Genomic DNA, 23,600 nt, shown 5'->3' with positions numbered 1-23,600 from the left:
AGTCCTTACAATATATAACACTCTTCGATGTATTTAGTTGACCATGCGGTTCAACTGTAACCCCTTTTCCTGCAAACGTAGTTGTTTCAAGAAGTTTCTTTGTCTGTTTTTCTGTTTTCGTCTGTACTAATAATCCATCTTTAACTTTTCTAATTAACCTAGTTTCTCCAATTAAACCGTACATTGACCTCGTAATTAAAAATGGGTTCATTTTGTCAAAGTTGTCCATACCGTCTTCGGTACTCTTTACTAACAGGAACCGGGGAATTGATTCCGCCGTCTCCACGCCAGTGGTTGCATCGGGTCTGGTGGCACAAAAACGAGAAATGGAGCCACCATCCATTCTCTCGCCGGATCGATCATCCGGACGGTTCCGATGGGGGTCCGATCCAAGCCCCCTGCCGCCCTTAGGGTTTATGTTTTTTTGAACTTCCATAAACAAAAAACAGGCGCGTTTTAAAGCTACCGCCAGCTTCGTAGGGTGTATAAACAAAAGGTGATCACCAGCGGAGCCCTACCGGACCACTACTAATTTCATGATCGCGCTGACTCACCCAGACGACTACAAACATATTATACGACACAGACAAACCGTTTGGAACCCACTAACGCAGGGCCATACATCCCATCGGCACGGTTGACACCTTGGGATTTCGGGAGAGAGAGAAAGGAGCATCAGGAAACGGGGTATTATGGAGGGTACGATGCGGAAGTGGTTCTGGGGAGGTAGAATTGGAGAGGGATTGGAATAGCCTCTCTCCACTTGCTCAGGTCCGTGGGGTCGCAACTCCCCAAAGTTTGGATACCCAAACCCCCTGCGGGGATAACTATCTTTAATTGTATTTGTAAATATTTTAAATTAACGATACAGTGACACTTTGTGAAAATTGTCACTTTACAATAATAACTAGATAGGCCCTATCACTGCTGTTTTATTAACATACGCAGTTTCTTATTGTTTACCGTTTGTCAATTTTTTTCTTTTTTTTTGCTTTATCGTTGTGAAAATGTATTTAGGATCGTTTAAGATGCCGTTCGAATGTTTTAGAAGGTGAAAAACGCGGAAATAAACTTGATTCGACTCAAAAAAGAACCAATATATTATGAATTATGATACTCTCCCTTTTAATCAATCTCATCGTAGTAAAAATGCTTTGTATACTCCGCTATATTATGTATATTTCGCACAAATACCGCTCATATTATTTTGCGTTTGTGTTGTCAGTTTTCTGGTGTAATCTATATTGGGTTTTATTTCATTTTGTTTGCTATTATTAGAGTAACGCACCATAAAAATTTATATCAAATTTCTCCACAAATAAGAAAGTTGACTATTGCGCATGCGCAGGACGACTTTTGGCACGTCTATAGTGTTTTTGGAATGTTGGGCTTTACTTCCGTTCCGAAAATCTGGCCGTGTCTGTGGTTAGGTTTTAATATTTGAATGTAAATATTCCTTGAATTGTTGAAGATAGGTATAGGACACTTACATGAAACATGTCCAGAATTTTTTGGAGAATACGAAAATGCAATAGGTAATATACAGGTATTTAAGGAAAAAATATTTTTTCTGCTACGCTTTTTTTAGACCCTGCATATCTACATTTTGTGTCAAAATACGCACAATCCAAAAACGAAATTGACGGGTTTCTTATTTATAAGAATATTTATGTCCCAACTTACTTTCCTTGAAGACATTAAATTAATTTATTAATTAAATAAATTAATTTTTTTCTGTTAGTTCGAGTATATCGATGACTTTCAACTAGGTTAAAAAATAGAATAAAGATTGGTAAGTAAGGACCCTCAAATTTGTTTCTTTAGTTTGGGTCTAACTGCATTTTGATGTAAGTACACCGTTGAAAGATTTTCAGTACAAAGTTTCGTTTAGGAGAAATCATCATCAACTTTATTTTTTAAATGACCTTAAAAAAGTACATACTGTATGGAGTATCATTTTTCATTACTAATACAACGACGTACGGCACACAAAGAAACAAAAGTTGTAAACGGTTGGTTTCAGCAGGATGGTGCATCCGCGCACAAAGCCCTAATCGTGGTAGAATACCTATCGCACAAATAGAAAATATGTCCAATAGGCATTCTCGCACGTTATGCTATTTTCTTATATACTGTGCAAATCGAGGTGCAAACTTTCACATACAGTAGATATAACCAAAGAGTAGATATAACCAAAGAGTATATAACATTATATTCTTTGAAGGAGATCTTCCACTCCACGAGCAACCTAGTAAGGCCAATTGATCTAAAAAATGTAATTTTGTAGTTTTCTTGCGTGTATATATGTGGTATATTTAATTAAGATTAACTTTTCACATAATAAGGACCGCAAACTGGAAACACAAAATTAGACTGGAACCATACAAAACGCTTTTAGAAAATTGTACATTTGTAGCTACACAACAGAGAATGGTGAAAACTGATAACTAAGGATTGACTTACCCTGCATGTTTTTCTGAAAATGCAAATCCATCTCTCGCAAAGCATCGTGGCAGGCGCAGGGATAAGTACAACGTGCTTATGCGTTCTCGGACGGGAAATAAAGGAATAGTGACGATAAAGGTGAATATTATGATGCAAACGAAATCTAATACACTCTTTACGGAAAACGTGATACGATGTAAATCGTGAAATCATCATTTATCGAAATGTTAATAGCCCACAGGGGAAAATAAATCTCTTGTGATATGTCAAAACACAATAAAAATTAACACATTGAAATCAAGTGCAATAAAAACCCAAATTAATATTTATGTAGGGGAGTTTTGGTTACCATGTTGGGGCCGTGACACTTCATGCATTATCTTCCCTGCAGGAGATTTTTAGTCAAGCATCGTTCGTATGCTTTGTTACATACGCCAATTGTAGTGCTAGAGTGTGTTTCTGTTTTTCAATAAAAAATTTTGAATTGAACATAGAAAAACGATAATTATAACATCTCGAGGATTAAAAATATGAATTTGTAGGTGTCTCAAGTATACAAAGTTGGCATAAAAAAGGTATAGCATATCATAATCTATACCGTTTTCTTTTTCCCATCATTTAGTGGTAGTAGATTTGAGAACAAATTCTGCGTAATCGAACTACTTTAGTAACTGAAATGAAAATGAATAAACAACGATTTTACTAACTAATCGACATATTAAAGTAGTTGCAGACTTGCATTGAAACAAAAAGTCACTTACTCTTCATATAGGTATGTATGTGCCATGAGGTACACAAAATGCGGTTGATTGCAATTCTTAAGCTGGAAAACACAATTTAAGTATTTTATTTGTATCTATACAAAGAATCAAAATCTGCAGAAGTTTAGTTATCACGCAGCTGAAATCCAATCGGAAGTAAAACCAGCGACAATCTAGAACAATGAAGTACTAAATTATGCGAATTATCAGTGGAAGAAACTGAACTGCATGCATTTTAGTGCGTAAGAAGTCATCTGGCATTAACTAGGTATTTTTAAGTTTACTTTCGGGTTTGCCTATGTGGAGTAACTAAGTATCTGTTTGGTTGCATTGTTTAAGCCTGTGACCAGTTAAAAATATTTTCGTGGAATTTTTCATCAAGATTAGGATTCTTTTTCAAGACGAGAGAAAAGGTGATATTTTAGAAGTTAAGTAATCTCTCCAGAGTACATGGGTAACAGATTTCTGAACGTTTCACAAATAAAATTGAGTTAATATTTTTGCAAATTATTAGTTAGGTACTAATAATTAATGTAACTTTAGTAAAGGAAAAATTAATTGAATTCTTTTCTATTCGTAACCCATTTTATTCGGAGCTAGCCTGGGAAGTAAAGTACAAAAGGTAGGTCAAAACCTACTAACAACGAAAAAAAGAAGTTTTCTAGAATAGAACCACATATCCTAAGTTCTTTTCAACGATTGTAACTACTTCAAAAGAAACTGAAAGATTTCCTATATTATTCCTTAATTTCACATCCTGTTTTGCCGAAGAAGGTTTCACACAATCTACACAGTGCATTTTGGAATGCTTTAGTGAGCCACTACCATTAATTATTGATTCCTTTCTATTTATTTACTTACGCCTTATTTTCCTTTAAAGGTTTCATGTGGTCTAAAAATTACCACCCTCAATATGTTACTCGCCTTTTCCAATGCAAATTTTTGTTCTGCTGCACTGTTCCCAAATAATCATTTTTAGGTCCTCGGTTTGTTTGACAAGAATGCTTGTTCCAAGTGCCCACACAGCACAAAGTTTCTACTTCAATAATTAGCTATAGTAATTTAAATGTAAAGTACAAATTTGAATGGAAGAACTTTTCTGATTGCAAAATTCATATTCTTATACATATAAGACGACTGTGCAGAACTGGGTTCTCAAAAAGCTGCTGAAGATTATACGTGGCAACTAATCTCCTAAATCTATCACAGTATATAAAATACATTATTGGTCTATGGTAGTGTTCCATGTGAAGCAGGCTCGGCCTACCTTCCATTCCGAGGCACATAGATTCTTGGCAGCCCGTAGGATATGGTCCTTGTTCCTCCTGTTTAGATGTCCCCAGTATCTCATCTGCCTCATCTTCAGTCTCCTGGTGATCGTATTTCCCTCAGACTAAAATTAAAACTACTAAAAACCCTAAAAGAAATCAAAGGTAACCCTATTCGTTAGTGTCATAAAATATACATAGCAGTTTTTTCGCTCATGAGCGTTTTATTTTCCGCTTGCAAGCTCTTTTTCCACCCGCGGCTGCTTTTTCCGCTCGCGAGCGGTTTTTTCCGCTCCCAAGCGCTTTTTCCGCTCCTGCGCGTTTTTTTCTTCGCTCGTAAGCGCTTTTAACTGCTCTCAATGCAGGATTCTTTCTTTCCTCCCACGGGCACTTACCCGAGCGCTCACGCACTTTTAGGAGTACTCGGAACTCGCAAGCGGTTTCGCTTTGGAAAACAACTCGATACTCGCGAGCATTTTTGAGAAAATGAGAGCGCTCGTCGCTTGAGCGGTTTTTTAGAACGATCGACCTAGTTCTACTACATAGGCAGTTACCTCTTAAATAAGAGGGCTAATTTTAGATAAAGCGGTACTTACGATAAAAGGGAGAAAACGGAATTAAAATCATCACTATTGAAGTTTATGCTTGTAATGGAGAAAATAAACAGTTACAGTCTTCAAGATTTAATATAAATTAGAACATTCATACATACAAGATGGTCCGCTTATCTTCGGCATTGTTGCACCCAAAAGACCGTCCACCTAACATATCATTTTGTGAGTCAAAACAAAATCGTAGGGGATTGCCAGTGACATCTATCTAGCATCTGATGGTGGAGAGCTATGGTCTTGGGACCGAATTGTCCGGGTGCGAATTGTTCAGGAGCGAATTATCCGAGCGCGAATTGTACTGGAGCCAATTGTCCGAGAGCGAATTTTCAGGGCGCGAATCGTCCGCACACCTTTGAGGTTTACTCGGTCTAACGATCAGGAACCAGGTACAGGGTATTTAGAGACAGATGGCGTGATAGTTTAGTTGCCTCGCCCCAATGAAAAAATCCCTTTCGGCTCAACCGATCAGGTGTAGGTAGATTTCTTTCCGCCATTTCGTTCCAATATGGGAATTGACTGATAAATGGTACCATTACAATAGGTGGATAGATATAAATCTACCTAAAATCGTACAAATCACGAATACGTTTTTAAAGAATTTTTGAGGTACAGTGCGATAAAGGATGTTGCAATTGCGTTAAAAATATTAATTACTGCATTTTTAACAGTGCCGTTTTCTATAAATGTTAAAAGCACTGTGCTGCAGTCATCCATTTTCATAACAGTTTAATTAGAAAAAACCAAACTAGAGAAAACTGAGAAAATTTCTCGGGGAACATTTATTAAGATATTTTATTTTATAGCATATTTTAAATTTACATTTCAATAGGTTTGAATGAGTAGGCTAAGCGGTTCTTTAACTGTAAGGATAGATTAAGTGAAACAAATGACTGCGCACTCTAATGACATCTGTCATTCTTGTTTCAAATGCCCGATATAAAATGACGTTAGCACATATAACAACTCTATTTCTATGGAAACGTCTCTAAATTAAATTTAGAATTGTCAGAAGCTTAACAATGGTTTATGTGGCTTCTGCTATAAAATAAAGTTTTGTATTATACACGACGATAAAGGGAAACTAATCTCGTTCACTCTATGGTTAAAATATCCATTTATCGTCTTGTATAATAAATAAGTATTGCATTACTGGGTGATGTTGCAACAGAGTGACAGAAAATCGGTAAAATTAAACAATATCCCTGAATAATGTTAAAAACGGACATGTTGTAACATCGGAGGTGAATTTTATTAACTGTAATTTAGTTCCATAATTAATAATAAGGTATTCATGTGGGATTGTAAATATAACCGCAAAAGAAAATATTCAAACCAAAATAAAGTTATAATTAGGATAGGCTGGGATTTTTTTAGTACCATGACTGACCTTTAGCGGTCAATACCAAGGAAGGAATTTTAAAACATGTAAATTTTATTTATGTTATAGTTCCTTATTGGTGTTTTGTAACCGCACCAAAAATCTGAAACAAAAGACAAATGGTTGTAATCTAGTGGGGGGTGTAGCGTGCGAAATGCTACTTCCAGTAGATTCTAAACAGTTAATCAGGTCATCGGGGAGAAAACTCTCGGTACTCTAATGCAATTAGGTACGGTATCTGAATGCTCGTCTCTCGCGGGTGCAATGAGGCTCACGACACGATCGCTGCCTCGGCCTCGAGGGACATCTGCATGTCCCATTAATTCGATTGGCTAAAAAGCGCTGGAAGGTCTGCTTGTTTCGTTCCATAACAAAATCGCAAAAGTTCGTATAACTAATCAACGTGTTAGGTCAAAAATTGCGATGTTAGAAAGTTTCATTATATTGCTAGGGTTAAAGTAAGTGTCGTTACGTTAAAGTACTTCGAGGCTTTGTCCCTAAATATTGTTAGGGAACAAACAATTAGTTGAGTAATAAACACTCGAGGAGTTGACACAGAAAACCTTCAGCAATATGTTGCGTGAGACTGCCCTAGCCCTTGCTGTATAGGTTAATGGCGTGCCACTAGAGACGAAACCCTTCAGCCAACCCTTACGGTGCCCAGAAAAAATTAACGTGTATATTTTTGCGTCGCGCGCGCTTATAATTTTAGAATTCGTATTTAAAGGGAATTAAAAATTAGATTAAACGGCTAACGGCCATATAATTTTTCATTATTAATTATGATTCAAAATTGAAGGGCGCGTGCTTCTCTATCCCGCTGTTCTGTTTGCTAATTCGTTTATCCAAACATCTACGCACCCCCCTTAGGGATCTAAACGTCTATTCAATTAAGTAAGATCAAACTACACAAAGGGCACTTGTGGTGAAATTGAAACGGTGGTGTGCGCCGTTTGGCTGCTCGCAGAAAAATTCAAACGTGGTTTGGTAGTTTTTGCGCTGAATAATTTAAAGGTAAGTAAGAACTGTACAGAGGGGTCGGTGGAATTTATGAAAAGTAAAGACGGGTACGCGATTTCAAAGAAGTTGTCACTATTTGATTGAATTTTTTACTTGTAGAGCGCGCAACCATGAATAAATTTGGTTAAATGACGCTTATTCAATGCCCATATTACTTCTACTCACCTCAAGTTGTTTCGTATGTACAAATGAAGCTCCGATATTTATTATGTGGAAATTCTTTCTATATGCTATTGTATAAGAGGAATGTTGAACCACTATCATACTAGCGATTAACGTATTTACTTATTGATTCAAATTACAAAGAAAGTGAATTGATTCTAATCTTGATTTCGCGAATCGATACTGCACATGTATTGTTGTTTCGAAGTAGGTTCAATAAACAAAACGAAGGCGATAAACAATAATGGCGATGGTTTCTTTGTGTGGTAGCGATAACGTAGTTTGTTGGCTGGTTAAACAACGAAGGCAATGATTGGCGTCGACAAAGGCGATAAAAACTTTCACAGCATGCTGCTTTTTAACAGACACGCTCATTATTAATGGTTGTATGACAACATCTTGTATTCTTTTTCGATTGTTGTTCGACGAAAGCGCATAAGCAAGATCAATTCTAACTTTAAACGTTTGAATTTCTTTAAAGGAATTTCAAAGAAATATCTAAATGAAGGAATTCTAGTTTGGGGACGCAACACAAGTTCACCCTAATAACACGAGTGCTTCTTCATTTAATTGTAATAATTTTAGTTATTTTAATAGTCGTCGACAATATTTAGCTATTAAAGTCCTTTTAAAAAGCTGTTCTTACATTGGTAAATTTATGGACATACAGTAAGAAGGTACAATCTAAAATTTGGGCAAGGTGACAGTGATTCACTCTTCTTTCCTTGACACATACTTCCTTTGCGGGCAATTTACTATTCATCAAGCAAAAGAGAATAGACGCGATATGGAAGGAGGCGTAAAAAAACGCGCTAAAGGTAATGAAAGTGTGAAGGAGACGTGAAGAAAATAGATTGTTGAAACAGCGGGCGAAAAAGGAGCGAGAAAGAAAAAAAATTGTGGAAAGTAGGCATGAATGAAGGAAACACGGGGATAAAAGGAGGCGTGAAAATAGGATACTTGAAGCGAGAAGAGAAAATTGTGAAAGTGACGTCAAGAGCAAAACAAATGTGAATAATACGCACTGAAGGTGTAAAGCGAAACGTGAAGGAAGCAGAGGTGAATGAGTAGTGCAGGAATGTGTAGTCTATGAATGGAAGGGGCATGAAACAAGTGAAAAAGGCACATGAAGAGAAAAAATTGTCAATTTTGGAATGGCCCTCTATTTTGTAAGTTAAAAAAGATACAGAAAAGTGTTTATTATAAACGTTTCTTTTATAATGATTGTTGAATAATTTGCTATTTTTAAAATAAGTAAAGAAGTTATCGGAATTGATATGATTTTTTTTTAATAGAACATCTTGTAACCAGACTTCCGTATGCACAGAAAATGTACAGTTTAGTAAAAAACAAAAAGTGAAATGAAAAATGAAATGCATACTTTCAACGATAACTTTGTGTGAGCGAATGTATGTTTTACGCATTGCAAAGAAATGAATTATTTGGTTAAGTTGGTATTTAATTTAACCGTAAGGAAACTAAAAGAGAATTAGCAATAGACAGTAACAATCGCGGATGAAAGTGCAATTTTATTTCAGATGTAAATAGAACACGGTAATAATTACTGCTTTACGTATGTATATTCAGGATGAGCTAAATGAAGCGGGTCAGTGTAATTACAATAAAAGCGAGGAGGATTTGTTAAATACGTCTACTCATTACTGATGTTAAATAACAAAAACCAAAAACTAACGCGGGTTAAGTATTTAAACCGCTGGTTAAGTCAGATTTTACTACGAAGATATTTATAAATACAAGTATAAGCAGTGGGAAATGCCCATTCGTTAAGCGGCGTAATCGCAAAGCGTGCTGCGCAATTTTTAACCAATCAGTCCATTGGGTGGATCCCGAAAAAAGGAAATCACGTTGAGTATGAAGATTTTCGCAGCTTTTTCAAGGAAGAAAGCAAAAAAATTGAAAATTTCCACGACGGAGCACTCCATGTCAACGGGCAGGCGCCGGTTGGACTAGCGGAATGCAACAAGGAGGTTGGAAACGTATATAAAAATAGTTATTTGTACAACTAGTTTTGAAAGTGATACTTTTTTTCATGAATTTGCAGTTTGATTAATGAGGGCGAAGCGTAGCAGTGCCACCCCTGTAAAGTAGTTGAAAAGGCGATGTGCACACATTGTAGCAGGCTGCGGTGACGTGGTTTCCGTCGATTCCGGGATGGTGTACACGATATTTCCCGCGGTGGAACTTCTGGTACGGGGAGGGGGGGGGATGCTAGGCGTAGGTCGTGTGTGTGGACTATACCAACTCGCCGATCGCCGATGGCTCTTCGGATCAAGTACGCGTTCGTCCAGACTATTGCTACTACTGGACGCCCATGCTATTTGCCTATTCTCCTTGGTCGATGGTGGTTGGGGGACCTGTTCCGCTAGGTTGGCTACGATCGCCGCGGTTGATGCCCTCTGAATCCTCTGATGTACTTTTCTCTTCTAAATCAGGCCGGTACCGTTTGATGGCCCACACTACGTCTAAGCATTCCTACTCGTTGGCGTGGTAGCGTTTCTAGCCGTTGTTAAGCTTGACACTGGCGTAGTTGACGATGGTTCTCCCTCTGGGGGGGGGGGGGTTCTTGAGCACAGCCAAAATCCCGTCCTCTCTGGCATCGGTCTGCAGGACGAATGGACGTAAACGTTTGATCGACTTTCAGTTGGTTGAAAACTTTGTCGGCTGCTGCTGTCAAACGGAATGGGGTGTGGTTTGCTAACAGATCGTCTAGCGGCGATTGAATTTCTGCACAACAGGTCCCGTGCCCCCGAAGCCAATTTATCAATCCCAGGAAGCTTCATAGCTTTCTCCGTGAGGTAGGTTGTTCTGCTGCCCGGATAGCTTCGACGTGTTCTTGACACGGGTGGTTTCTCTATGCCGTCATGGTATGCACCCCGAAACGGCATTTGTCAATGGACAGGCGGGAGTCGGTGGCGTTGCATACGCTCCAGGAAGAGGTGTAGGTGTCTTAGGTGCTTTTTCCAGAAGTCTGAGTAGCCGATTATGTCACCCAGGTGCACCATTACCATGGCAGAGACCTCTTGAGCCATTTCACCTGAAACGTTGCCGGTGCATTTGTGAGTCCGAATGGCATTACTTTAAATTGGCAGCTCGCTCCGTCAGGAGTGGAAAACGCAGTGAGCTGCCTGGACTTTGCCTCGAGCGGTACCTGCCAGCAACCTAATTTCAGATCTGGGGTGGGAAAAATTCTGGCTGTTCCCAGGTCTCGCTCGGAGAGGTGTTAATGGCAGATTGGTGCTTTCCTCCTTTGTGACCGCGTCCAGACGTCGCTAATCGATTCAGAATTGGGTTGAGTGGAAGAGCAGTCAAGCATGCTTTATGATTGACTGAACTCCGCCCTTAGGCAGTTAGCTTTAATATAGTACATATTATTATTTGCTTTGTACAACTGCCTAATAAAGACATTTATTATTATTATTATCTCGGTCGTCCGTCCTTTTTCTGCATGATTACGATGAGGAAGCCCTTGGGCGATTATTCGGGGCCTGGTCCGCAGTGTTTCATCTGTCCCATTTTCATTCCCCAGCGAATGCAATGTCTTTCGCAGTCCAGTACTGCTCGGTGTTTTCGGAGCCATCCTTACCCCAAGATGACGGTTACGAAGAGGTTTTAAGTTACTAAGAAGTTGTATGGGTCTGGCTGGTAGTTGAGAGTGTACTCCCGACGACTTTTAATTGACGCTGTGGATTCGCCAGATCGGCTTCGTGATGAGTACTGCGGTGGATCCTTGATGCGAGTTCTTTTTGGATGAAATTATGGGCCGATCCAGAATCTAGGAGGACTGTCACGTCTTTCACGCACATCTTGACCGACTGCGTTCGTAAATTGGTTTGGGTTGCAGTGCGAATTAGATGGACGACCAGGTGTTGCCCCCAACCGCTGTCGCGTTTCCCCGGTGGCGGTTGCTGGCCGTTCTTTGAGTACTTAGTTCGCTTTGCAGTTGAAACGCGTTAGATCTATTAATACTCGTATATTATTGTGGTATTTATTTTTTTTGTAACTTTAACGCAATCTTTCCGAGAAATGTGACGTGTTTGTTCGAGAACACTCTAGAATACCCGGAGTATTCGGAAGTCGCAAGCTTTCGGGAAAGAGGGGAAATCAAATTGCGTTTTAGCCAGTTCCAATTTCAACCACAAAGTAATAAATAGTTCACGTTGTTATAAATTGTGTATATGTGAGTGATAAATAATATTTTTACCGTTATAAATCAAGTCAAGACTGTTAAACATTTATTGTTAATTAACAATAAATGTAGTTAAACTAAAAACTTAAACTTAAAACTTTTAACTTAAACTAAAAATTAACTGTAACCACGTAATTAAATTTAGGTTACAAAAATCTACATATGTAGCATGTATAATCTTAAAAAATTAGAGAATCGCATTTTTAATAGTTCGTGGTTCCATTTATTGATATATTAAATTTGAGGTTTTAGATCAATAGCACTGTTGACTTGTTACTTTTTTCTGCAACAACTCGGCTGCTCGAGAGCGTCTTTGTCAATTGGTTAGCATCCTAACATCTAAATAATTTCAATTTCTCATACAGTTTATGTTAGACGTGCGGAATATGGATGATAAACAGTGCAGGGAATTAGAATACGATGTAACTGTCATCAAGATCAAGACCGAGCTCTGTGAATCTCAGATTGAAAATATCACCAGGTTGTTTCTACATATGGCGATGATGAACTCTTAGTAACACCATTTAGTTACGCTCTATTATATTTAAATAACGTATTTAATTATGCTATCAAACATAATTTTGAACGCAAGATCAGGTTCATTTATTTACAATATGTTAAATAAATTTTATACAAACCAGACCTAACAAATATTACTACAAGAACCCACGCGATATTGTATATAAACCTCCCTCACCCCTTGTTGATATTCCAGTATCCACCAGTGGGAAGCCATGTTGACGCTGGTCTCATTAATCATCTCGCATCAGAGCACAGCAGGGATCTATCGGGGGTGGATGGAAAGTTTAGAAAAGCAGGGGTTGATTGATTACGTACTTTCGTGCATATCTCCACAATAAAAACCATAAACGGACTATTTGCGCCAATGTAATTCGCCGCTAATTGAATCTAGAGTCCAAGCGTCACAGTTTTACGCGACTTATTTTGCACCGTATTATTTTTGTTAGACATTTTATCGGTACACGCGCCTGAAAAATGTATTCTTCGGTGTCGAAATCGTCAATTTTATCGTTCAAATTCTCCCAGATGTTCCAACATGAAACTCTGGATGCCGACAGCGATGTCCCTTATATCGATTGCCAGGACGTAAGAATAACTCCCGCTCGTATGGTTTTCGAAAACGCGTTCGAGAGTAAGACGTTTTATGAAAAATTCACGATCCTAAACAGGGGATCGAAAGCTGCGTTTGTAAGGATTGGAGCTGCCTCTTCGTATGTAAGTGAAAAATAATCAGAAAGCTCACCGCTTAGTGTGTTCGCTCTACAGGCGTTCAAAGTAAAGACATTGCTGCGGGGTCAAAAGTTATGTCCGGGATTGACCATCGAACGTTCCGTTAAGTTTCAGTGTCTTTGCGGTTCTTCTGTGCCGACTTCTACGTTACCGATTTACATAAATGGAGAGCGCATTGATTACAAAATTTACGTGTAAGTAGATAGCTACCTATACTACACACAGCTGATCCGCCAAGGTAATCATAAATATTCTAAACGTTTGGCATAAAACTTTGTTTCACTTGCATACAATAACGTTGAACCTCTACGACACGTAAAGAAAAACAAAGGCGATCAAATTCAATTGTTTTACCCGTTCCAGTATGTAAAAGATTGGTTTGACTTATAAAAAGAATTACAGAAAAATTCCTATTTCGTCCTCATCGTGGCAATAATATAAATAATACTTATCTTAACTGTAATTTCCTTATCCACAATAAATTCTTGACAGATGAATGCTAAATACTAAACGAAATTCTCATCCAACCAAAGGAATTGTATCAATGAAATTAATTGCAAATTTTACAATCAAACAAAATGTCCAAATCCATTGTTTGGATTCAATTCGTATCAATAAATACAATACAAAACCTGTTCATGCAAATAGTTCTCGTAGGTTGATTCCTTTAGGAATATTAAAATTACTTCAAGCAAAATTAGTATGAAAATGAATATCAGATTATTTACTTGCGATTTAGTTTGAAAAGCAATTCCCCGACTCGAAAATGTTCTTTCGCGGCAATTTTATCACTCGTAAGCGTAACTAAACGACCTTGCTACGAATCTAAAAGCTTTTTTTCACCCCGGAATTTACTGTAATTCGTTTCTTCGTACACGCAACTAGCAATTTGTCGCGAACTCAAATATGTTTAATTGTTTCTCTACGACTTATTTATTTATTCGAAGTTTAACTGTTAAATCTTTACCTCTCTGATAAATTCTACTCAATACATGCTCTTTTGGTTCTTGAATTTCGGCCGTAAATATTCACAAATACGCAACATAAAATGTCTCGTACACAAATCCGTACCCACCTTCTTTTACAACTGAGCTAAGAATTCCACTTCAACGCACTTAAAATGGTGTACGGTTCGCAAAAATCAACTTTTCAACGATAGAAAAATTCACGCGCAGTGTACGTGATCGCTCGCAAATTCCTCTTCGAATCTTTTTTTAACGCGCCCAAATAATACGACTTTATTAACCTCATCTACCGAAAAACCCCCTCACAATCCCGTACCTTTGTCGCTTATTTCGCACCGCACACTGTTACGAAAATATATGCACGTTGTTATCGTCAGACATATTTCCCGCTCACGTTCGCTATGAAGCGGTACATGTGTAAATATTCCTGTGCTGAACAAAATAAAAATGGGTTTCTAGCACCAACATTGCAGTTTATGGAATTATAACTTGTTACATTCACTTTTTCACGTTTTCTTAATAAATAAATTGATTGAGTATATCGAATCGAAGCAAACAATGATATTTGCAACAACATGTATAAAAACGAAAAATGGATCCGATCCAAGATACAATTATCTGTGGTTCTTGACAACTTCAATCCGATCCGATTTAAACGATGAGCACTTAAGAGGAAAGTTTAGGAAAATTTGAGGGTTGAGGGAAATAAAAAAATTCTTAGGTAAGATAAAGCCCTCAAAAAACTTATTGAGAAAAATGCTGCGCCATAAATGTACATACCTCGTACTGAATAAGTGCAAATACAAATCCGTAAAACGCTTCAAGGCAGCACAGCCACAGACTACAAAAAAAAAACAGAAACCACTCCAAAGATATATGGTGACAACCAGAACTATTAAGCCCTTATCCACGTCAGTAGAAAAGTAATAGCGTACCGAAGAAAAATAATTTGCATGTAACCAATATTACGGTTGAATCTTCACTGAAAAGAAAGAAGTACAGCGAATGCATAAGCAGAAATGGGATTAGAAATACCACGGAAAACATCTGCACGACTTCGACCGGCGAAACAAAGAACTACTGTGTAATAAGAAATCTAGCACCGGGCTGACCTCTAGTGGCAAAATAAAGGACGATGTAAAAGAACTCTAATACTACTAATACCTATAGATGCTGTAAGAATATTTAATATAAACAAGAGTAAGGATCAAAAAGTTACTTAAATGGTATATAAATCAGGAATAACAATTGGTAAGAAAAAAGTCTCTCGCGCTGCACCGTCCACAGTGGCAGGGATGTGAGTATGGTAGACGTGCTACTCTGATGCTTAAACATTGCTCGACAGCGCGAACGCTACAATTGCGGAAGTTCACTACTCTTTCTTCACTCAACGATACTACGCAAGTTTTTTGGAAATTTCCCTTGAAGTACACCGTGATGAATTAAAGCAGTGTAACTGTAGCTTAATTTGCAATTTTAAATTTCATTTAAGTATAGGAAAATATACATACGTACCGCTTCATACGAAAGGTGAACGAGAGTTGGGTGAAGTGATAAGCGACCAATAAATCGAGCATATATAACAAAGCGTGCGCTGTTGCCACAATTAAAGCGGCTACGGCTAGCTCCGAGGTTGCGTATAACCGTTCGGAGACGGGTGTAGGAATGGGCAGATTATTGGATCACAGCGTACTTAGTCGTGTAGCCGTATAATTTTATTTCATTTTAGTCAATAATAATTGAGTAGCTTAGAATTGTTCTTTTTTGTAAATTAAGACTTAGAAGTTAAAACATGTGGGTAAAGAATGTATTGCGTCTTTACGAACATTAGTCAACAAATGTTTGATAAGGGGATTTTATCAAAGTAAAATTTAATTGAATAAGATAACCGATGGCCTGTCGAAGATAAAAACTCGATGGATGTGGTGAGGGCTTAAAAATCCGTTAGGCGAGGCGGTCTCGAGTCATTTGAATAAGCGTACGTATCCTCCATTGCGTGTAAATTTCAAATACCATTTTTCCGGTGGTCGGCCGATGGTTTGAAGTTTTTGTTGTGTCAGTTAAAATTGAAGAAGTAGTGTTACAAGTTAGTTTCCCAATTGTTGTACAGGTTCAGTGTGCACGCATTCAGTTACCAGGAGAACAGGAGTTTTGGTCAATGTTAAAGTTTGTACCCGAGCTGCCATTTCAACTATATATGTCAATCGCCACCGAACCAGTTTTGGAGATTTAAGAAAAAAAAGGAAGAACGTTTATGTACATACATGGTTGTGCTTTTACGATAAAAGAATTCCACTAAAAGTAAAGTAAATCTAGATACAGTTTGTTTTAATCGTTCAATGAAATGTATCGGGTTAATCGTTCAAGTCAAAATTTAATAGTGTTGTTTCCTTTGAATTGAGGATTTCCGGAATTTCAACTTTTGGATAAGTTAGTATTGAGATTTTCCAGCGTTTCGGAATCCAGTTGGATCTTGAGATTAAGATATTCCTTAGTTATTAAAAATAAAGTTTATAGGAACATAAGGATTTCATTTGGGTAAATTTGAGATAGTTAGGTGAGGTTATTTGAGTAGTGTAATGGATTCATGCCACGGCACACAGCATTAATTTTTGGCGCCCAACGTGGAGCACAGCATTTTTTGTATGCACCTGAATACAGCTATACGTACGCAGTTCTCGTGTTATTAAATTTTTGAAAAAAACGATATTTGAATGCAGCACGTACGTATACTCAAGTAATATTAATAAGATTAATATTAACTTCTCCGTCACAAGCTGAAAATCGGAGACGTTTAGGTCATATTTTGATAATGAAGAAACAATAATAATATACGGAAAAATGCACCCATACCCATAACTCAATTTATTTCTTCGAGAATTTAAAGCAAGCATTGCATGCGGTCGAGTTACAAGCTTTCTTATCCTGAAAATTTCCATACTCCGGGGGAAAATTGTACTAGAGAGGGTCTCAAAAGTTCACCTGTATCATCCCAAAAACGAACCATTTTTCAATTTTTCTTGGAGGGAGCTTTTTCAAGGGAGGGGCGTACTATTTGTAGCCTAAAGATAAACATCAACTCCAGGAATTCATATTTATTCGTCTTTTGTTCGTCTGCCTTGTAACCAGAGCATCACGTTTTGATTTTCAAATTTAAAAGGGAGATAAAAGGCTACTGCAAGATAAGGGACGCTTAATTTTTATTACAGAGCTAGCCGTGGGTAAAATTAATTGTGGCGGAAACATATTTACCAGTGCTTTTTGATCTCCCTATAATAAGATGCTATTAATGCGTAATTTTTTGTTCTCACATAGACATAGAGGAGTTTGTGCTTTGGTATACTTTGTGACTGGAATAAGGTCCAGATAGAGCATTTTAAGTTATAATAATTGCAGAAAATCTTGAAAACGTCACAAATAGATAACGTCGCGTGATATTCAGCCCAAACCTCCAAAAAAAGTCTCTTATATGTTTTTGTACCTATGCAGGCACCTCGAATAAAAGTAAAACTAAAAGCGAATCAAACAATTTATTTTGCGCATGCGCAATTCCAAATTTTTTATTTGTTAAAGATATTTAAACGAAATTTTGTATGTAGACGCTTTGAGTAAAAGTAAAACTAATACCAAATCAAAAAATTCGTTTTGCAAGCTATACTGATCTGGTGGAACAGAACCAACTTTTTTCGTTCCATAAAAACTTTATAACAAGTTATATAATACATATCGTTGTAGCGATCTAGACATGTGTCTAGTAAGTAAAAAATATCCCATGAACCTGGCTACTACAAAATCTAAAACACTTTTTTTCTGCCATTTTCTCTCCTAAGCTTCGATTTATATTACACAATAACATAAGCAAATAGACTTTTTATGTACCATAAGAACTTCGCTTATAAACCTAATGCATTCTAGTAATTCAGAACCTTGAAATATTATGATCAAATTTACGATTGTTAATTAACATAACTTAAAACAAACCATCAGTCTCTTTACCGCAAGTTTTATTTTGCAATGAGTTTTATATTTGTGGTTAAGCACGCGTAAAAGTGTTAACCAAATGGCATTGAAATGATTATATAATTCCGGATTACGAGAACCTCAATCTAAACACTAAAATACTTCATTGCAGATTGCTGTGTTCGGTGGACCTAAAGGCCGAACCTGCGACTCTCAATTTCGACGTGATCAACGGCGGCCCAAACGCGGCCGTACGCATCCTTTCCGTTCGCAATGATGGTACCAGAAGCGTGCGTTTTAATATCGATCTTGGAGGAAATGCAATGGAATTCATTGTGGAACCCGCAAAAGGAATCATACAGGCAAGAGTCTTCCAGTAGTAGAAATTGAAGCAACTGCGTTTAATTCGGCTCGCTTTATAAATTTTTTATTCAAATCTTGACGTTGCACTTTTGACTTTGCTAAAAGTATAATAAAGTAATAAAAAGGGATATTGTTAGATGAAAAATTAAAACGGCATGTAAAACTCTGAAATATTCAAGGGATGACGCTGAAATTTATTGCAAGCTAAAACTTTTAAATAGTTTCGAACTTTGCGAGATGTAGAGCTTTTTCAAAAAACTTTATTTCTTCATAAAACAAAATGCTTATTTTCATACACTTTTATGTGTCGGCAAATATTATTTCTGCCCTTAATTTAATTATTGAACTGCAGCAATATATGAAAGTATTGCCACAAAATTAAGTCATTACCCAAAACTTTTATTTTGTAAATGTTGCTGTGTGTAATGGCAAATGGTAACTAAGCTACCCACAAAACACCTGACTAGCTAGCTCTATTAAATAAACTTAATTATAAAATTCGCAAGATACGTTCGACCTCCGCTACAATGAAAAAAAATCTCGTAAAGGACATTTTATTAATTTTAAGTGTCTCATTTCAACAAGTTCAAGGAATTATTTAAACAAATTTTGATTATAACTCTGTGAAGAAATGCCTATCATTTATTCAACCTACACCGGAATTGAAAAAGTTGAAAGAAAGAGAAGTTCTCAGGGCGTGTTTTCCACATACCACGCATGCAAGTGATCGATAGACAATTAAAGAAATCTTAATTATTTACAGTTTTTGATTATCCAATAATCTGACAGAAACTTTCACTTATTTACTATTACACTATCTTGATTAGGTAATTCATTTGATTGTCGTACATTAAGTCAACTAACTTTCTTCAATAAACCAATTTCACTATTAGATTGACGAATGCCGTCTTAATATCCAACAGGCAGACTGCCCAATAAGAACGTATAAAGCGGCACACTTTCGGACCACTACCGAAAAAGAAGTCTCGCTTTTCGTTGTTCCCTTCCCCCAAAAAAAATGCCCATCCTTAAAATTTCGTAAACAAACAGTCATACAAAATCAAATTTTAATAACGCCAGGTTCTAAATGAACTGCACGCCTGTTGTTTTCTTATCGGCGTGCTTATCTTGAAACTAATTAGATTTCACCTTACACAACGCGATAACAAATATTCTTATCGCAATACCTTTTAATATAACGCACAAATACGACCAGATGTTTTCTTCTAACGCGTAATTTCAGTTTTTACACAAGGCGATTAATTGAAACAAAACTTAAACACTTAACAATTCTTATACAAAACAACGTCAACAATTTCAAATTCAAACAAAAAGAACGAACTCCGTGTCTAATTCAAAACCAGCGACCAAATATATCTCTTAAAAAAATGTATATTCTACATACAGGGTGGCCCATTATTATTATAAATGCCGAGCCGAAACAAAAACAGTTTTACACAATTATATATTCAGCCCTGTGATGTATCAGAAACGTGTAGGTTATCTGCCAAAAAACATTTCATTCAGGCAAAACAACGATTTTGACAGATAACATACACGTTAAGTTTAACGTTAGTGATACACCACAGGACTGAATGTAACATTTTCATGAGAACACGAACACGCATAACGTCACTACACTACGAAGGATGGTATCGTAATTAACATAACTGGGGACACACATACATATTAATGTAATTTTTTAAAGAGAACCGATAGTTATTTTGTAACGAAATCCAAAAGAATTTCGTTACCTTAATTTTTAATATATTTTCTGTAATCGATGTTTTATTTTTATTTTATTTTGCCTTTATTTTTGAATGAGCGGGGTTTCAGCCAAGGCTGCTCTACCAACACAACCCACTATACATTTACAAATATCCATGCCCGAACCCGGATTCAAACCAAGGAGCCACAGTTCAGCTTTAACTGAACTGCGACACACGAGCCGGCTTTTGGTACAATTCAGTACTTCATTTTTAACAGGGAATGCTTTCCTAAAGCTGATAATAAATAACGAACCTTAGATCTTTGGAATACTGCTGAAGTTTCTTGGATAATTTATACGATTACGCCTTCTTGCGCAATTGATCGGGCAGTAAACCGGGTGTACTTTCAACCAGCTCTAAATGCTATTATAATATAAGTTATTATTAGCGTACTACACAGTCAAACATGTTCAATGCCAACCCTCGAAACTGCTCTAATTTGTCTTCTGAAACTATCCCTTTACAATTGAAATTTTTATTATAATCCGAAAGTACATACGAAGGCAATTTATGACTTTGATTTTTTAGGATAATCCCTTCTGAATGTGTAAATCCGCAACACGGTTTTTTAAAATTCGATTACTTTAATTTTTTGGACGGACAGACAGTTTGGCGCTAACTTTAATTTACCATTTCTGTGATTGCGCTCTAACAAGGCGAATTTATTTCAAGTTTTTTGCTAACGAGCTGTACCGCCCACCGTGTCCTCTGTAAAATTTTCCCGAACGCTTCCCTGCTATTTTTTAATTTTCTAACACGCCTACAAAATGGAGTTAATAGGTTAAAGCGGCCATCTTTCATCGTTAACCAATAGACTTAGTTCCCTTAATCCAATAATAAAAAAATGGTTATAAAGTCCATTAATTAAAAATCACGGGGTTTCAAGATTGAAGAGTTTGCGTTGCTCACGCTGGGTCGTAGCATCATTATAGGTAATACATTTCCGGTAAATATTACTTACAAATATTGCTTTGCACAATGGTATGCGGTCACTACGCCACCCAAAAATACCGGTTTAGCTAGCCCAAAACAAAACAACTTTTAAATTTAGAATTTTAATAATTTACCTCATAGAAGTCCGGGGCTCCCGTCACAAAGATGATCTTAATGTTGACTTTAAATTATTAATTTGGGAGGCTCAGTAGCCTAGACCAACTTCCGAAAATCCCTGAACGAAAAGCTTACAAAGCTTGTTTGGACATATTACCCCGCACGCAGACGGTCAACAATTAAAATCGGAAATCTTAAAATTACACTTTGCTTTATAACAGTATTAGATTATAAACAAAACTGGCTTGATGAAGATGATAATTTTTGGTAGGTAGCTGTTCGGACGGTAGAAACTTTTAACTTTCAATAATAATAGAAACTTAACGAAAGGCCTCAGTGTACTACAACTGCTTGCTTTTTCAACTCGACAAAACTTTTTCCGTAATAGGAAAGCACATGATAAACTTCTTATACCACTTTGGTTAACCTGCTTCTACATCTATTTATTATCAAAAGATGAACTGCGTGTTCAACAAAACGAATAGGGCTGACTGCCCGAGAATTTAACGTAAACAAATGTACACGCTCTTCAACCGTCGCGAAACAAGCAAGAGCCTCTTTTTCTTGGCCTCTAGTATTTAAGGAAACTTCCACCATACATTAAAGTTTTTCTTTAAGAATCCTCAAATAAATCGCCAATCACGACGGAACTCACTGTAACCTTAAAAAGGCATTTTCCAAATAACTGTATCCCCACTTAACTTGTGCGGGGTATATTATATTCAGGGATATGAACCGGACCGAAAAAATGCCGAAAACCGTACCGGGACCGTTTGTTTATTCAGAGCCGAAATAACAACCGAAACCATAATTCCCTCCCTTAACAAAAATTTACTGAAAACGGGAACAGGAATTTTTTTCGATTTTTACGTTTTTTTTTGGGCTCTTTTATTCTCGGAGAATATTAAATCGCAATGCGCAAAAATGTCAATAAATAAGAACTACCGTCCTTCATCTTTAAACTTTATCAAAATCGGGGGGTTGGGAGAGGAGAAAAATTGGTTTTATCCATCATTATACTCTGATTAACGGTCTCTACACAAAAAATTAACTTCAACCAACCAAGCGCTTCTTTCCGATCCCTTATCCTGATCGGTTATAGTTCCTCATACATTAAGAGCAGAGAATCGGGGAAGGGTACTCACTACCCCCCAAGGGCAATTGGAATGTCTGGAAGAAACGAATCCAGTGGTCCAAAGGCTTGATTTTTCTTGCATTATCCCCCGCTCCATGAATCATCGACCAAAAAGCTAAACATCACTAAATTTTGCATGCTAGTACCTTGTACCCCAATAATTTACTGTAAGCTAATGCAGTTTCAAAAATATGCGCTTTATCTGCACAAGAATTGTGCACAAGTTATACTTGTTTTGTGTTTTGGTCAGTGGGGCGGACTTTGGAAACCAAATAATGTATTTTTTAAAATACGCCTGAGTGTGCGAAAAAAGGCTGTGAAATAACGTTACTTCCAATATGACATACAAAACTATAATCTGGGATTTAAATAAAAGATCCTTTCAGATCGCTTTCTGCAAAAGCAAAAGATGTCTTTGACTCGTATACTTTGTTGGATGCTTTCACGAACGCACGTGGTTTAGAGAAGGTATGCTGCCAAATCTGTTCCGCTTTGTAATCGCAGTATTGATTGAAGTTTTGAATGAATGTACCAAAGGGTAGAAGATTGAAATACATTTCATATTGTTTGTAATGGGCTTTTGGATTTGAATTTTGCAGGTACCAACTTTTTCTGCTTCTGCAACAAGCCACTGAATAAATTTGTAACACGTCCTTACAGTTAGTTGAACCATGTGTTGTCCAAAACTATAGTATACATTAAATTGACAATCAAACAATAATTCCAGTGCAAGTAAAAAGTTCGTCACTTGGCATTATTATACTACGAGATTTTAGGAAACCGGCCGTCACAGTTAAGCTCTAAAATTTTATCTGTCGACCAGCGTAGGAGAAACAGTAACTTGTTTTGCATCACGTTTATGAGCCATGCGAATAAGAACATTATCACTGAAAAATCTGAGTTTCAGTTTGCCCAATTTACGCCTAACTTGTACTGATTTATGCAATCCTTGCAGCCAAAATCCACAACGTACTTTCGCGTAGAATGCCTATCAACTACGGAAGGTCAATTCTCTAAGGAATTTTGGATCAAATGCGAAACGCCGTTGAGAGTAGGAATGGTGGGCAAAATTATCCGCCCTCAACTCCAGGTCATCCACGAAAATGCCTTACGGCACTTCACCTTCATCGATTTTCCCAAGACCTACGTCGGTACATCCACCAGCAAACTATTTTTGATCAAGAACTTCAGCTCGTTGCCCGGAATCTATTGCATCTTAGCAGAGGTTGATGATACAATTGTGGTAAGTGACATA

At 37.1% G+C, this 23,600-nt stretch overlaps 1 protein-coding gene across 6 annotated transcripts in view; it reads left to right on the top strand.

Moving 5' to 3' along the window:
- LOC116171024 overlaps positions 1-23,600 on the top strand; it is a 44,832-nt gene that overhangs the window by 8,409 nt on the left and 12,823 nt on the right. For 3 of the 6 annotated variants that reach the window (XM_031487662.1, XM_031487656.1, XM_031487657.1), the window contains 4 exons: positions 12,900-13,088; positions 13,140-13,297; positions 18,201-18,390; positions 23,301-23,588. In XM_031487662.1, the coding sequence (XP_031343522.1) occupies positions 12,900-13,088; positions 13,140-13,297; positions 18,201-18,390; positions 23,301-23,588 (825 nt within the window). The remainder of the gene's footprint in view (positions 1-12,899; positions 13,089-13,139; positions 13,298-18,200; positions 18,391-23,300; positions 23,589-23,600) is intronic. The other 3 variants (XM_031487658.1, XM_031487659.1, XM_031487660.1) reach the window with 2 other exon arrangements.

The sequence above is a fragment of the Photinus pyralis genome, unplaced genomic scaffold, assembly GCF_008802855.1.
Source record: "Photinus pyralis isolate 1611_PpyrPB1 unplaced genomic scaffold, Ppyr1.3 Ppyr1.4_LG5, whole genome shotgun sequence".
NCBI lineage: Eukaryota > Metazoa > Arthropoda > Insecta > Coleoptera > Lampyridae > Photinus > Photinus pyralis.
This window is presented reverse-complemented; position numbering and strand designations above follow the sequence as displayed.